Source organism: Balaenoptera ricei, chromosome 7 (genome assembly GCF_028023285.1).
Source record: "Balaenoptera ricei isolate mBalRic1 chromosome 7, mBalRic1.hap2, whole genome shotgun sequence".
Taxonomy (NCBI): domain Eukaryota; kingdom Metazoa; phylum Chordata; class Mammalia; order Artiodactyla; family Balaenopteridae; genus Balaenoptera; species Balaenoptera ricei.
In genome coordinates, this window is record NC_082645.1 from 95,598,609 (window position 1) to 95,615,768 (window position 17,160).

Consider the following 17,160-nt stretch of genomic DNA (forward strand, 5'->3'; position numbering starts at 1 on the left):
ATCGGTTGACTCATTAAGATCCACAGTTTGAGTGGTTAATCAATGGCTGTCTTACACATTCATTGCTAATGGGTGATTGGTGGAGGTCTGTTTGAGCCCAGTCTACGTGGGTCTCTGGGACTCACTTAGCACTGAAGTAGCCTTTGAGAAGACCCTTGGAGAAGTAATTTAGGAGTTGGAGAAAAGAAGAGGATTTGAGTTTATTCTGAACAGAGCCTAGAGGGGCCTCAAAGGCTATAGACCAAATCAGTTGTTTTTAATAAGGGAACCACACCAGTTGAATCTTTATTGGCCTATTTTTATTAGTACTGTTTGTTTTTAGAATGTTCTCAAACTTTTAACTTAATTTTTAAAGTTTGAACTTTATTGTCCACTGAATCATACGTAGTCCTGGTTGACATTCTTTGTTACTGAAGGAATTTCTTCCCATTTCTTTTTCCTTTAGGGGATTATGCATGAGAGCAAACCCTTCTTTGGTGTGCAGTTCCACCCAGAAGTCAGCCCAGGGCCAACAGACACTGAGGTATGTCAGAAAGATGAGGCCTATTATATATTAAAAAGTTTTTAAATCAGAAATATATTTATGTGAAAAATTGAGAAACCAAAATAATCACCTGGGTGGTCTTAGTACAGAACATTCTTAAAAAGAGTGCTTTGATAATGCCCATATTGTAAGAAAATTTCCCCATGAATATCATGGAGGAAATTTCTATCTTTTTAAACAGTTAAAGTGGGAAAGCGCTTAAGAAACTGATGCCATGTGATTTTTATTTAAATGATTATCATTCTAATATATTTAGTTCTGAAATTTACAATTGTGGTACTATGCAAATGAATTCCCTCTTGCTATCTCGTTCTCATAACTGAAATGAAATTTTAATCCCCCATCTGTGACTTCACAAAAACCCCTATGGCAACTGGTTGCGTAGCCACGAAGGAAGAATAAACAGCAGCAGGAACAGGAAGAAGGTCAGGGGTGTCAGGAGGGGAGAGGGTATACGTGCACATACATATGAGTCAGATGGCTTAAGAAAAGAACCGTAAGGAATGCTTAGAGGAGTTTTGTTTTTAATTTAAATATTTTTACTTTTTTGTGTGAGCTTCTGGTTCAATGTTCAAGAACATCTTTCCAAACAAGAGCTTGTGGTGATACTCAGAAAAGTCTGGGAAGTCTGAAGTGACTCTTCCTCTCCTATACCCTAGGGCCTCCAGTAGTAATGCTGACAATTCTTCCTTGTCAGCAGATGCTCTCAGAAAAGACACCTAGGTAAAACAAAGAGGAGAATAAAAATTTTCCCATTGTAGACTCTACTTCCTCATCCCTGAGTTGCCTTTTCAGATATTTGTATTTTGTTCTTGTTTTAATATTATTAGGAAAGAATGGTTCTTAATAGCCAAAGTCACTACAACATTACCTACCCATGATGACACTCAAAAATAAAATTTAGTTTTGTATATCTATTGCCTAATGCATGTTAATAGTTTTTTAACTTAAAATTTAAATTATTTGCCTATAGTAGGACTTCAGATTAGGAACACTGAAATTAAGATATGTGATATCCAGAATCACTTAGTTCTTTTTTTCTCCTGTCCTGCCAAATAGTTGCAAAATAAATATCTTTGTTGAAATTTGTCACGTCTAGTGCAACAGTGGAAGTAAATCATTGATAAAGTTTAAGAATAACCTTAGAGATATTTTTATACCTAATACAATCTTTAGAGATATTTTTGACCTGATAGAAAATTTAAATATCCAGTTATTTCTAACTTTAGGGTGCATAAGTAATATAGCTTCATTTTTTTTTTTTTTTGCATAGTTAGAATTTTATTTAGAAGAAGAAAATGATTCATAATTAAGGGGCTGAAAATGACATTCTCAGAAGGCATTATTTGAAATGTTCATTCTCTGCTGAAAACTTTTTTTTTTTTTACATCTTTACTAGATTATAATTGCTTTATAATGTTGTGTTAGTTTCTGCTGTACAACAAAGTGAATCAGCTATATGTATACCTATATTGAAAACTTTCTTTTAATAGGATTTGACATGAGCAGTTAGAAGTGTTTATTTGATCTAATTCTTATAGTAGTAAATATTTAGTTTTGCCAGCTTTGGCAAAACAAAAACAAAAACAAAAAAACCCAAAAAACAAATACTGCATAGCAATACTTATCCTAAAAATTTATTTGTTGCTTATCTAAAGTTCAACTTGAACTGGGTATACTGTATTTTATCTGAGAATTTTGTGAGTTTTGAAACTTCTAACTAGTTGGCTATATTTTTTTTCTAGTACCTGTTTGATTCCTTTTTCTCACTGATAAAGAAGGAGAAAGGTACCACAATTACATCAGTTCTACCGAAGCCAGCCCTAGTAGCGTCTCGAGTTGAGGTCAGTATATGTGGGCTTCCTTTTGGTTTATGTATTTTGGATTTTCTCTATTGTGTGATGACTTCTTTTTTAAGTGAATGATGTAAACCTTTTTGATGTCTATGAAAAACGATTGGTAATATTGCAATCACCCATCATTTTAGCATCTAATTATTTGGTCTGTTCTAGATGATTCATTGGATGTTCATTGGAATCTTCATGTTTTGATTTAAAAATCATATCTTTTAAAGTTCACTTCTTCTAGAACATTTGTAATGAAAATAATTTAATAGAGAATAAGGTTTAATTTAGTTTCAAATTTGATATATTTTCCATTACTCAATAAACCATAGCCCTATGTATGCTTGAGATACAGTTCAGACTACAGAATCATTATAGATGATAGAAATTTTTGTTTCAATGAAAAACCCAAGCAAACTTTTGGACAACCCAATACCTCTAAAGAGCAGATAGATAAGGATTAATATAGTGTAAGACTTGACTCCTTATTTGTTTGAATATGTATTTAATATGGAAAGGTTTCTACGCATTTCCTTCATCGTTAAGGCACACCCACACCCACACCTTTATTACACAAAATTTAGAAGGGTGTACATATATTTTTAAGTATATATATATATATATATATATATATATATATATAATCCTCTTTTTATGAACAAAAAGAATTGATTTATATGTTTACATGAAATGATAAATTGAGTTAGATGGTTTGTTTTAAAGATTTCTATGACAGCCTTTTTTCCTGAGATGGAGAGATGGGAGGTAATCCAGCCACTCAATGTGGAATCAAACTGTGGATTCTTGGTAGCTAAAGAAGCCACCCCACCATACAGTGTATTTCTCAAAATATCAACTCATGTTTTTCAGATGCTTTTCTTTTTTTAAATAGTGAGGGAAAAGTGTAATTTGGGATTCTACATTGCATTGCACATAGTAGGCACTCCATAAATACAAAACAAGTTTCCCAAGTCCTTGTCTCTTGCAGTGACCTAGAACATCTTTCTCCTCTGAAGGGCTTGGCAGTTGTGGTTAAAAAATAAGCAGAATTATTATTTGCTTGAAATCATATATACAATTTGTATGAATTTCAGTATGCTGCCAAAATATGATCTTTTCATTACTGTATTTTCTGTAAATATTTCTGGACTGAACTGCAAAGTAAAGGCAAAATGTAAATATGAAGGTGTCCCTGTGTCCCCTTGCCTCCTGTGTTTTCTCTTCGTTTGTTAGGAAGGGCTTGTTTGTATTTATGCCTATTCTTTGTCCAGTGGAAACCCATGGACATTTAGTCAATTAAATTTTAAGGAGATTTTTATCTAAAAATTATATATATAAATTATATTTATTATATATACACATATAGATATACATTTCCATATATATTTATGTAGTTATTTTTAGATATTTATATATGTTTAATTAAAATGTAGACCTCTTCCAAAAAGTTTTTACTTAAGTGAAAAAAACCATGATCTTTGGAAATTCCTTTTTGAAATTAGAGATGTTTAAATTGTTGGTCTTTTTACTCATATTATGTATATTTCAAAACATTGTACTTTAAATCACCACATAAGCACAGACAATATAGTTTATCTTTCCCATACTTAACAATGACTAATTTCCCCATCTTAATAATAAAAGCAATGCTATCTTCTTATTGCTTACAGGTTTCCAAAGTCCTTATCCTAGGATCCGGAGGTCTGTCCATTGGTCAGGCAGGTGAATTTGATTACTCGGGATCGCAAGCTGTAAAAGCCATGAAGGTGAGAGACTCTGATCTTTGCTGGAATTAATATACACTCCCTTTAATGAGTCTAATTAGTATTTTATAATTTAGATTTATGACACTACCTCTTTTCAAAGTCACTATAATTAATTTCCTTCCACATCTTATATGAAAGGAAGTTTGATCACAGACAAGATTTTTAACTTAAATATGCACACCTGCAAATTAAGAAGGTTGGATTGATCTCCAGAATTATCTATGTTATCACCTATTTATATTGAAAACATAAATCTACACTTATAGATGTTACTCAATGAGGCAGTGAGCTTTTAAAACATATTTGTCTTTTGTGTGAAAGAGGGAATTTGGGTATCCCTGGTGCTCTAAAGTACTTCAAGTGTTCTACAGGATGCTTCAGGCATCTCTTTCGTTGAAAGGGGGAAGATCCAGCTGGAGGAACAAAGGCAACAATGCCTTTTGTTCAAGCTTTAGAAGTTATTGCAGGTCACCTAATTCCCCCATCTGTGACTTGGACTGGATGACCTACCAGGAAGGTATGGCTGGATTTTCAAGTGGAATAGAGGGTTTGATACCTAAGTTGGGAAGAATATCCTCCCTGTTTCTTCAGAGTCTCTCAAAATCTCCCCAACCTTTATCATAGTAAAAATAAACCTTTAGAAAACTGACACTGTAAGTGTAAGATATTTCTATTGAAGAGCTAACTTGGCTTCTCTTTGATGTCCTTATTTTCTAGGATAGTCCCCATTTTGGTGCTAATCAAGCCATCCAAAGTCAATGTGAGCTCTCTGTGACCTTGCCACAGGCTTTGTGGTGTCAAGCCACTCTTACCAAGAGACCTGGCTAGGAGAGAGCAACATAGGGAAGGAAGCAGGAGACTAGGACAACCAACAAGAAAAACAGTTGGCCAAAATTTTCCTTTTTTCCTTTGCTTTATTCAGTATTCTATATACAGACATTTTCACCGGACAGATGTCTGTTGAAAACAGACACAACCCCCCAATTACCTTACTCTTCTTTCCATTTGTTTTTATTTGTAATACTCTTCTCCATACACCCATGGATGTTCACCCCATCCACACATGTATTTTGTGTACATTTTCAAAGTGTGCTTTATTTCCTTGTATTAAGATTCAATTTATCTTTAGATAGATAATTAGTGGGTATCCAATGGTTCAGATTGGTTAGCACACAGTCTAAGTGGGTTAAGGGTTTAGAACACATTTAAGTAGCATGAAATTTTTTATCCTATTTGGTAGTTTTATAAAGAATTAATATTTTTATAGGTTGTATTTTTTATATGCATTACATCCAAAAGGTGAAGTTATTGATTTGAACTGAAGAATAGGAATTATTAGATATAGTATTGTGATTAAGAGGTTAATAAAGATGAATTTATGCACTAAGTATTTTTAAAAACTTAGATTGTGCATAAATTATAGCTGGAATTATATTAGAAAAAAATGATGTAACATTTATTAAAATGGTTTGAATAGACACTCATCACATTAATTTATGGGACCTTTTCCTATGTAATTTGATTTATAAAAATAGCTATATTCATTGTATAGCACATGCAGGAAAATATTTAACAAATATACCTATCCATTGGTACTTTTCTCTAGTAGTGAGACGTTCTATAATTTCTGTTTATGATGTGCTCTCTGTTTGGACTCAATTATTTAAATTCTAACCCGTATTTTAAATGCATTTGCTTATCTATATGTATCTATTCAATATTTTGTTAACAATACTCTTTAAAATAGTTCCTTACAATCTTAGAGAGGACTCATATTGAGGAAAGGGCATAGAACTTGAGTCATAAGACTTGGATTAGAGCCCTAATTTTGTCATTTATCAGCTGTATGGTCTTTGGCAGGTCACTTAACCTTATTGAATCTCAGTTTCTTCATCTGTAAGGTGAAAATTTCTTTTATAGTCTTGCTATAAAAATCAAGTAAATTAACAAAAAAGTACACTACAAGTTTTAAGGCACTATTTGAATTTAAAGTAGTATGAAATATATTTAATTTTTCATTTGGATCCACCGCACCCCCAAGGATATGTAGGGTTTTTAATGATGATTTCTATACTTTCATATGAATATTTTGTTGACTTTTTAGAAGACTTCAAAATTGACATGCTAATAGGTAAAAAAAAACAAGAACCATCTGGCCGGATTTCATAATAATTAGTTTACTAAATGTCACCCTCATCCTGGTCTATAAAGCTATTATCCTTAGTAGCCTACATGAAGAATTATTTTAGGGGTCTCTCCAGATGTCAGGAATGAGATAGGGCTATGAATATCTTCACACACACACAAATTTTTATTTTTTATTTTTTGCCATACGGTCATTTTCTTTTTATATAATATGTATAAACAGTTGTATAATGCTCTTTGTCAAAGCACTACAGCAGGCATGAAAATCTAAAGAAAATGGAAACCAGCAGAAGGCTCTCAGTGCTTCCAGCTAGAAGGGAACACATTATCTTGGATTTAAAACGTATGCTCGGTGCTGTTCTTCAATAAACGTGAGAAAAGGAAACAGCTTTGATGCTGCCTTTTTTCCATTTTATGTTTTACTCAGTCAAAAAAATTTGGAATATTTTATTCTTTTAAGGTCGACTGAGCTGTAAAATTGAGTAGTATTTGTGGACCTCCAGTCAAATTCTATAGAAAACATCTCCAGCTTTCCTTGATACCTACAGTGACAAGGAATTCAGGGTGATCCTCATGAGGTAGTCAGCTCTTTTTGGATAGTTTTATTTTCAAGCAGTTTTCTTCCTTCCTTTTACCAAATGTTTGTCATCCTTTACCTTCCATTCACACTGGTTCCATTACTGATCTCTAGAGCCCACAGAATAACCTAAAAGTTTTGTTACCTGATAATACCCTTCATTTGAATATGATTTTTCTCTTTAGACCATATATTAAGATTCTAGATCTTTTTGTTTCTTTCAGGAAGAAAATGTCAAAACTGTCCTGATGAACCCAAACATTGCTTCGGTGCAAACCAATGAAGTGGGCTTAAAGCAAGCAGATACTGTCTACTTCCTCCCCATCACCCCTCAGTTTGTCACAGAGGTTATCAAGGCAGAACGGCCAGATGGATTAATTCTAGGCATGGGTGGCCAGACAGCTCTGAACTGTGGTGAGTTCTTTTAAGTTTATTTGCAGAGTTTTGGTTCACACACTTATATATAATATTTTTTTGTTTGAATTTATTTAGCAGTTGTGCTCTGTGTGTTCATAAAAGTAAAGTTTTCTGCTGTGTGAGGAAGCTTAGTAAACAGCCACCTGAAAATGTCACATGATGAACATTACCAGTTTATTTCACAGAACAGCTGGGGGACAAAAAGAAACCTTTTGCTTTAATGCTCCAGGGTGACTGAGTAGGTTTTTTGAGTCCCCCTCCTCCATCCCAGGATACTGCTTTTCTCTGTTATCAGTGAAACTCTGAGAACTACTATGAGTGAAAAAGGGGAATTAACATTGATTAAGTGCTCTGTGCTCTTATGTATCAGCCCTGTGACATTTGACTTTCACATATATTTTCATGTTTACATAGATCAGTCTCTCTACCATCCCTTCATGCATCTGCTGAGTCCAATGCTCTGTCCTATTTAAAATATTTCAAACCTTTAGAATTAGATCATGAATGAGAATCTCATTGGCTAGTTTGGGTAAGCAGTTGGTGATATAATTTGTATGTCAACTATAAAAAACAGCCAAAGTTAGATGTTAAGTTAGTGGGAACACAAACAATTTTGTTAATTTTTAACCTAGATAGATACCCACATCACTGAGATTATTTACATAAGAGAAGCTCATATAGGAATAGACCTTCCTTAGAAGGAAATGAAATATACTAAAATCTTAAGGCTCACTGTAATCCTATGATTTTTATTAATGAGAATAATAAAAATCATTTGGAGAAGGTGATAATATACATAACAGTAGCACCAGCAAAATGTTTTGCTAAAATGTCTTCAGAATTTTTCTTTCAAAAATTTTTTTACTCTAAGTGCAATTCTGTTGTGGACTCTGGTGGCTTTTTGGAGTTAAGATTTTTTTTTTTAAAAGTTGTATTCAGATATCTGTTATAGAAAACATAAGAGTTTGATAAAAACAGATTTATTTTGTTTTTCTGTAGGAGTGGAACTATTTAAGAGAGGTGTGCTCAAGGAATATGGCGTGAAAGTCCTGGGAACCTCAGTTGAATCCATTATGGCCACAGAAGATAGACAGCTGTTCTCAGACAAACTAAATGAGATTAATGAAAAGATTGCTCCAAGCTTTGCAGTGGAATCGGTAAGAAATCTTTGTTCTGGAGAAACAGGACCATTATGTGTCTTGTGTTGTAGAGAGAATGATTTGTCATGCCTAAAAATAATAAAGTATTATATTTGTATATGTTATCTTCCAGAAATGTGTTATTACTTCAGACGTTGTGTATTAATTGTGGCATTCAATGCTAAAACATTAAGGACAGGTATTAATAGTTTATTTTTATGAAAAGGGAAGCATAAGCTCAAAGATGATGTGGTTTATCAATGGCTGAAGTGACCTGAGTATCAAATCTCCTGAATCAAAACAAAGAACCATATCAACTTGCAATGCCAAAGTAATTTTTACCTTCTTCCTGGGATCAGTCACACATTTTGTAAGTGCGAATGTCCTGCAAATGGGAAATGGTTGAATTTAAATTTTTTTTTAGGGACTTCCCTGGTGGTCCAGTGGTTGTCTCTGTGTTTCCACTGCAGGGGGCACAGATTTGATCCCTGGGTGGGGAAGTAAGATCCTGCATGCCATGCAGCATGGCCAAAAAATAAACAAACAATTTTTTTTTTGTTAGAATGGAATAAACATTTTACAATAAAATTATCTAGAAAAAAAAGCTATTGGATCTAATCAGTAATATTTATGACTGAGAAACCTGTGGCTTAGATGGTTAAAGAGGACAGATTGTTTTGCATTTCTCTTAATCATTTTCCATTGTATCCTGTGCCTATTGATGGGCTATTACGAGGTGCCAGGAAAAGATCAGCTTCCTGTACATCTCTTTTTGTCCCTGACTTTATTCCTGATTTCAGTCAGTGAAATGGGGGTACTGGAGACAGTTTCTGATGCAACTTCCTCAGTATAGAAATAGGCAAATCCTCTGGGATAAGGCAAGTACTGCTGGGACAACTAAAATGGGCTATGTATGTTTTCAGAAAAGCATGCTATCAAGTATATAGCAAGTTGCAAAGCTGTCAATCAGGAACAATCCCAGGATAGCTCTGCTGAACATGTGGAAAGCTCCTGCCATACATTTATTCTTTCATTGCCAGATTTAATTATGTCCTTGCTTCCTTAGGATGAGAAACAGGCATATGGGAAAGGTGTAATTACATTCCCATTGGTAGTGTAATAATATTCCATGACAGAAAAATATAGCCAACATATGCTGTATTCTGTAAGTTTAAAAAAAAAATCCCAAGCTTCTGAGACTACTCTCTGACTGAACTTGAAAAATGAAAAATTTCTTTCTATATAATATTCCTAATGGCTTATTGCAGTAATATCAAGTTAGATTCTGTAGTAGAAAACCTTGTTTTGTTAAGAGACGAAGACTTTTAAACTGATCTTAAAAATTCAATATAGCTCCCATTTTCAAATTAATGGCAACCATCTCACCTCTGGCCATTGTTTTATTTTTTATATTGCAAAATAAAATTTACCCCAAAGGTGTTAAAAAAGAGCCTTCACTGTATATTAAAAAATTCTAAAATTTAACTTAAAATTTGTAAAATAACACTTGGTTTTCAGAAGGAGATGAGGGAATAATAGAACATTTCCATAGTCATTTTTTCCAAATAAACTGATTTACCTGAATTACCAGACTCTCTTGGTTGGTCTTTTCTACTGTCAGCTTTTAAAACTTTGAGTCCTTGTTCTTGTTGACAGGTTGAGGATGCACTGAAGGCGGCAGACTCCATTGGCTACCCGGTGATGATCCGTTCTGCCTATGCCCTGGGCGGGTTAGGCTCAGGCATATGTCCTAATAGGGAGATCTTACTGGACCTCAGCACAAAGGTATGTATTTTCGCAGATCAAATTCTGACCAGCCAAGAAAACTCCCTGATGTAGTCTTTCAATTAGAGAAAGTTATGTAGATAAGAAATAACCTTTTCTCTGTTTATAAATCACTGCCACACCTCTAAACTGTTGTCCAAGACATGACAGACACTTTTGAAAGGGAAATACAGTGCAATTACTTACACTGGAACATAGCATTAACCCAAAGTCCGTCTTTACTGTACTGTCTATTGATTTCACTGATAGGCAGGCAATCCAGTTCCATCTCCCTCTGCTGCAAAATCTGCTCCAAAACACCCATCATGCTAAAATATATTTTAGTGGTTTAAAAAAAAACACAATATAATGTCCCATTTTGCCATTATCTTTTGAAACAATAAGACATGGATGACATCCGGTAAGGGAAATAAAACACATTGAGTAGTTTAGCTTTACCTCAAATTCAGGTGTTTAAAATATATACAATATAAACCTCTTAGTACTATGAATGAGTGATTACTCTGCCAACTGCCACACACATATATAAGCAAAAGTGAAATCTGAGTGCTTACCATTTACATAAAAATCACTTTATTTCTGAATACTCCTTTTCTTAAGTATTAAAGGGAAGATCTTGAAAATTAAGATATGCTTCAAAAAATGAATTAGAGATTAACACAGAAATCATGCTTCATGAAATCAGCGACTTTTGCCCACACTCTACTCCCACAGAATAGAGCCGTGCCTTGCAATACTGGGGCTCAGTAAGTGCTTGTTGAATGAATGAATATGTGTGTGGGCAAAGAGGCTCATGTAACTTTCCATGTAGCAGTTATGGATGTCAAGCTGACAGAATTATTGTGACGGCTATTTTTAGGGGTGCTGAGTAAATATCAAGCAGAGTTTATACCTTTATCATTATTTACTTTTTAGAGTGAAAAAGAATGAGCCCTTGAATTGTTGACTTAAGATTTTGAGAACAAACAAATAAAATTAAATGTATTTTAATAACTGCAATGACAAACGTACATGTCTACAAATTGGATTGAGTTTTTCTAAAGTTGCCAAAAAACACCCCCAAAAGGGAAACATATCTAATATAAATGTTCCTTGTTTCCATCTGGACTTCTGAATCATGTATTTAAAGAAAAGACATGTTTATGGAGGTATACATTTTTTTCCTCTAGCATATTAGATGTTCCCAATGTTTTTATTTTTTTTAATTTTTAAATCTTTATTGGAGTATAATTGCTTTACAATGGTGTGTTAGTTTCTGCTGTATAACAAAAGTGACTCATCTGTACATATACATATATCCCCATATCTCCTCCCTCTTGCGTCTCCCTAACAGCCTCCCTATCCCACCCCTCTAGGTGGTCACAAAGCACCGAGCTGATCTCCCTGTGCTATGTGGCTGCTTCCCACTAGCTATATATTTTACATTTGGTAGTGTATATATGTCCATGCCACTCTCTCACTTCGGCCCAGCTTACCCTTACCCCTCCCTGTGTCCTCAAGGCCATTCTCTATGTCTGCATCTTTATTACTGGCCTGCCCCTAGGTTTTTCAGAAACTTTTTTTTTTTTAGATTCCATGTATATGTGTTAGCATATGGTATTTGTTTTTCTCTTTCTTACTTACTTCACTCTGTATGACAGATTCTATGTCCATCCACCTCACTACAAATAACTCAATTTCGTTTCTTTTTATTGGTGAGTAATATTCCATTGTATATATGTGCCACATCTTCTTTATCCATTCATCTGTCCATGGACACTTAGGTTGCTTCCATGTCCCGGCTATTGTAAATAGAGCTGCAATGAACATTGTGGTACATGACTCTTTTTGAATTATGGTTTTCACAGGGTATATGCCCAGTAGTGGGATTGCTGGGTCATATGGTAGTTCTATTTTTAGTTTTTTAAGGAACCTCCATACTGTTCTCCATAGTGGCTGTATCAGTTTACATTCCCACCAACAGTGCAATAGTGTTCCCTTTTCTCCACACCCTCTCCAGCATTTATTGTTTGTAGATTTTTTGATGATGGCCATTCTGACTGGTGTGAAGTGATACCCCATTGTAGTTTTGATTTGCATTTCTCTAATGATTGGTGATGTTGAGCATTCTTTCAAGTGCTTGTTGACAATCTGTATATCTTCTTTGGAGAAATGTCTATTTAGGTCTTCTGCCAATTATTGGATTGGGTTGCTTTTTTTTTTTGATATTGAGCTGCATGAGCTGCTTGTAAATTTTGGAGATTAATCCTTTGTCAGTTGCTTCATTTGCAAATATTTTCTCCCATTCTGAGGGTTGTCTTTTTGTCTTGTGTATGATTTCCTTTGCTGTGCAAAAGCTTTTAAGTTGCATTAGGTTCCATTTGTTTATTTTTGTTTTGATTTTCATTTCTCTAGGAGGTGGGTCAAAAAGGATCTTGCTGTGATTTATGTCATAGAGGGTTCTACCTATGTTTTCCTCTAAGAGTTTGGTAGTGTCTGACCTTACATTTAGGTCTTTAATCCATTTTGAGTTTATTATTGTGTATGGTGTTAGGGAGTGTTCTAATTTCATTCTTTTACATGTAGCTTTCCAGTTTTCCCAGCACCACTTATTGAAGAGGCTGTCTTTTCTCCATTGTATATTTTTGCCTCCTTTATCAAAAACAGGGGGACCATATGTGTATGGGTTTATCTCTGGGCTTTCTATCCTGTTCCATTCATCTCTATTTCTGTTTTTGTGCCATTACCATACTGTCTTGATTACTGTAGCTTTGTAGTATAGTCTGAAGTCTGGGAGCCTGATTCCTTCAGATCTGTTTTTCTTTCTCAAGAGTGCTTTGGCTATTCGGGGTCTTTTTTGTTTCCATACAAATTGTGAAATCTTTTGTTCTAGTTCTGTGAAAAATGCCATTGGTAATTTGATAAGGATTGCATTGAACCTGTAGATTCCTTTGGGTAGTATAGTCATTTTCACAAAGTTGATTCTTCCAATCCAAGAACATGGTATATCTCTCCATCTGTTTGTATCATCCTTAATTTCTTTCATCAGTGTCTTACAGTTTTCTGCATACAGATCTTTTGTCTCCTTAGGTAGGTTTAATCCCAGGTATTTTATTCTTTTTGTTGCAATGGTAAATGTGAGTGTTTCCTTAACTTCTCTTTCAGATTTTTCATCATTAGTGTATAGGAATGCAAGAGATTTCTGTGCATTACTTTTGTATCCTGCTACTTTACCAAATTCATTGATTAGCTCTAGTAACTTTCTGGTAGCATCTTTAGTAGTCTCTATATATTGTATCATGTCATCTGCAAACAGTGACAGCTTTACTTCTTCTTTTCTGATTTGGATTCCTTTCATTTCTTTTTCTTCTCTGATTGCTGTGGCTAAAACTTCCAAAACTATGTTGAATAATAGTGGTGAGTGTGGGCAACCTTGTCTTCTTCCTGATCTTAGTGGAAATGGTTTCAGTTTTGCAGAATTGAGAACGATGTTGGCTCTGGGTTTGTCATTTATGGCCTTTATTATGTTGAGATTAAATTCCCTCTATGCCTGCTTTCTGGAGTGTTTTTATCATAAATGGGTGTTGAATTTTGTTGAAAGCTTGTTCTGCATCTATTGAGATGATCGTATGGTTTTTATAGTTCAGTTTGTTAGTACGGTGTATCACATTGATTGATTTGCTTATATTGAAGAATCCTTGCATTCCGGAATAAACCCCACTTGATCATGGTGTATGATCTTTTTAATGTGCTGCTGGATTCTGTTTGCTAGTATTTTGTTGAGGATTTTTGCACCTATGTTCATCAGTGATATTGGCCTGTAGTTTTCTTTCTTTGTGACATCTTTGTCTGGTTTTGGCATCAGGGTGATGGTGGCCTCATAGAATGAGTTGGGGAGAGTTCCTCCCTCTGCTATATTATGGAAGAGTTTTGGAAGGATAGGTGTTAGCTCTTCTCTAAATATTTGATAGAATTTGCCTGTGAAGCCATCTGGTCCTGAGCTTTTGTTTCTTGGAAGATTTTTAATCACAATCTCAATTTCAGTCCTTGTGATTGAGCTGTTTATATTTTCTATTTCTTCCTGGTTCAGTCTCGGAAAGTTGTGTGTTTCTACGAATTTGTCCATTTCTTCCAGATTGTCCGTTTTATTGGCATATAGTTGCTTGTAGTAATCTCTCATGATCCTTTGTATTTCTGCAGTGTCAGTTGTTACTTCTCCTTTTTCATTTCTAATTCTATTGATTTGAGTCTTCTCCCTTTTTTTCTTGATGAGTCTGGCTAATGGTTTATCAATTTTGTTTATCTTCTCAAAGAACCAGCTGTTAGTTTTATTGATCTTTGCTGTTGTTTTCTTTTTTTATTTTTCATTTATTTCTGATCTGATCTTTATGATTTCTTTCGTTCTGCTAACTTTGGGGTTTTGTTCTTCTTTTTTCTCTCATCGCTTTGGTGTAAGGTTAGTTTGTTTATTTGAGGTGTTTCTTGTTTCCTGAGGTACGATTGTATTGCTATATACTTCCCTCTTAGAACTGCTTTTGCTGCATCCCATAGGTTTTGGGTCATTGTGTTTTTATTGTCATTTGTTTCTAGGTATTTTTTGATTTTCTCTTTGTTTTCTTCAGTGATCTTTTGGTTACTAAGTAGTGTATTGTTTAGCCTCCATGTGTTTGTATTTTTTACAGATTTTTTCCTGTAATTGATATCTAGTCTCATAGCATTGTGGTCGGAAAAGATACTTGATACAATTTCAATTTTCTTAAATTTACCAATGCTTGATTTGTGACCCAAGATATGATCTATCCTGGAGAATGTTCCTTGAGCACTTGAGAAGAAAGTGTATTCTCTTGTTTTGGGATGGAATGTCATATAAATATCAATTAAGTCTTTCTTGTTTAACGTATCATTTAAAGCTTGTGTTGTCTTATTTATTTTAATATTGGATGACCTGTCCATTGGTGAAAGTGGGGTGTTAAAGTCCCCTACTATGATTGTGTTACTGTCGATTTCCCCTTTTATGGCTGTTAACATTTTCCTTGTGTATTGAGGTGCTCCTACGTTTGGTGCATAAATATTTAAAATAGTTATATCTTCTTCTTGGATTGATTCCTTGAGCATTATGTAGTGTCCTCTTTTTCTCTTGTAATACTCTTTATTTTAATGTCTATTTTGCCTGATATGAGAATTGCTACTCCAGCTTTCTTTTTTTTTTTTCTTTTTTTTCTTTTTTTTGGGAGGGGACAGGGAAGAGCGTCCAGCTTTCTTTTGATTTCCATTTGCATGGAGTATCTTTTTCCATCCCCTCACTTTCAGTCTCTTTGTGTCCCTAGGTCTGAAGTAGGGCTCTTGTAGACAGCATATATATGGTCTTGTTTTTGCATCCGTTCAGCCAGTCTGTTTCTTTTGATTGGAGCATTTAATCCATTTTCTTTTAAGGTAGTTATCGATATGTATTTTCCCATGACCATTTTCTTAATTGTTTTGGGTTTGTTATTGTAGGTCTTTTCCTTCTCTCGTGTTTCCTGCCTAGAGAAGTTCCTTTAGCCTTTGTTGTAAAGCTGGTTTGCTGGTGCTGAATTCGCTTAGCTTTTGCTTGTCTGTAAAGGTTTCTATTTCCCCGTTGAATCTCAATGAGTTCCTTGCTGGGTAGAGTCATCTTGGTTGTAGGTTTTTCCCTTTCATCACTTTAAATATGTCCTGCCACTCCTTTCTGGCTTGCAGAGTTTCTGCTGAAAGATCAGCTGTTAACCTTATGGGGATTCCCCTGTATGTTATTCGTTGCTTTTCCCTTGCTGCTTTTAATATTTTTTCTTTGTATTTAATTTTTGATAGTTTGATTAATATGTGTCTTGGTGTGTTTCTCCTTGGATTTTTCCTGTATGGGACCCTCTGCACTTCCTCGACATGATTAACTATTTCCTCTTCTGTATTAGGGAAGTTTTCAACTATGATCTCTTCAAATATTTTCTCAGTCCCTTCCTTTTTCTATTCTTCTTCTGGGACCCCTATAATTCGAATGTTTGTATGTTTAATGTTGTCCCAGAGGTCTCTGAGACTGTCCTCAATTCTTTTCATTCTTTTTTCTTTATTCTGCTCTGCAGTAGTTATTTCCACTATTTTATCTTCCAGGTCACTTATCTGTTCTTCTGCCTCAGTTATTCTGCTATTGATTCCTTCTAGAGAATTTTTAATTTCATTTATTGTGTTGTTCATCACTGTTTGTTTGCTCTTTAGTTCTTCTAGGCCCCTGTTAAACGTTTCTTGTATTTTCTCCATTCTATTTCCAAGACTTTGGATCATCTTTACTCTCATTACTCTGAACTCTTTTTCAGGTAGACTGCCTATTTCCTCTTCATTTGTCAGGTCTGGTGGGGTTTTTTCTTGCTCCTTCATATGCTGTGTGTTTCTCTGTCTTCTCATTTTTTTTAACTTACTGGTTTTGGGGTCTCCTTTTCACAGGCTGCAGGTTGATAGTTCCTGTTGTTTTTGATGCCTGCCCCCAGATGCTAAGGTTGGTTCAGTGGGTTGTGTAGGCTTCCTGGTGTAGGGGACTAGTGCCTGTGTTCTGGTGAATGAGGCGGGATCTTGTGTTTCTCGTGGGCAGGTCTGCATCTGGTGGTGTGTTTTGTGGTGTCTTTGACCTTATTATGATTTTAGGCAGCCTCTCTTCTAATGGTTTAGGTTGCGTTCCTGTCTTGCTAGTTGTTTGGCATAGGGTGTCCAGCACTGTAGCTTGCTGGTCGTTGAGTGGAGCTGGTTCTTAGCATTGAGATGGAGATCTTTGGGAGAACTGTCGCCGTTTGATATTATGAGGAGCTGGGACATCTCTTGTGGACCAATGCCCTGAACTCGGCTCTCCCACCTCAGAGGCAGAGTCCTGACACCCAGCCGGAGCACCAAGACCCAGTCATCCACACGGCTCAGAAGAAAAGGGAGAAAAAATGAAAGAAAGGAAGAAAAAAACCAA

General features: G+C 35.0%; 1 protein-coding gene across 1 annotated transcript in view; it reads left to right on the forward strand.

Annotated features, from left to right (window-relative positions):
- Positions 1-17,160, forward strand: part of CPS1 (carbamoyl-phosphate synthase 1) — a 395,122-nt gene that overhangs the window by 297,573 nt on the left and 80,389 nt on the right. The window contains exons 12-17 of the mRNA XM_059928619.1: positions 446-523; positions 2,290-2,388; positions 4,059-4,154; positions 7,101-7,290; positions 8,293-8,450; positions 10,089-10,217. Coding sequence (XP_059784602.1) covers positions 446-523; positions 2,290-2,388; positions 4,059-4,154; positions 7,101-7,290; positions 8,293-8,450; positions 10,089-10,217 — 750 coding nt within the window. The remainder of the gene's footprint in view (positions 1-445; positions 524-2,289; positions 2,389-4,058; positions 4,155-7,100; positions 7,291-8,292; positions 8,451-10,088; positions 10,218-17,160) is intronic.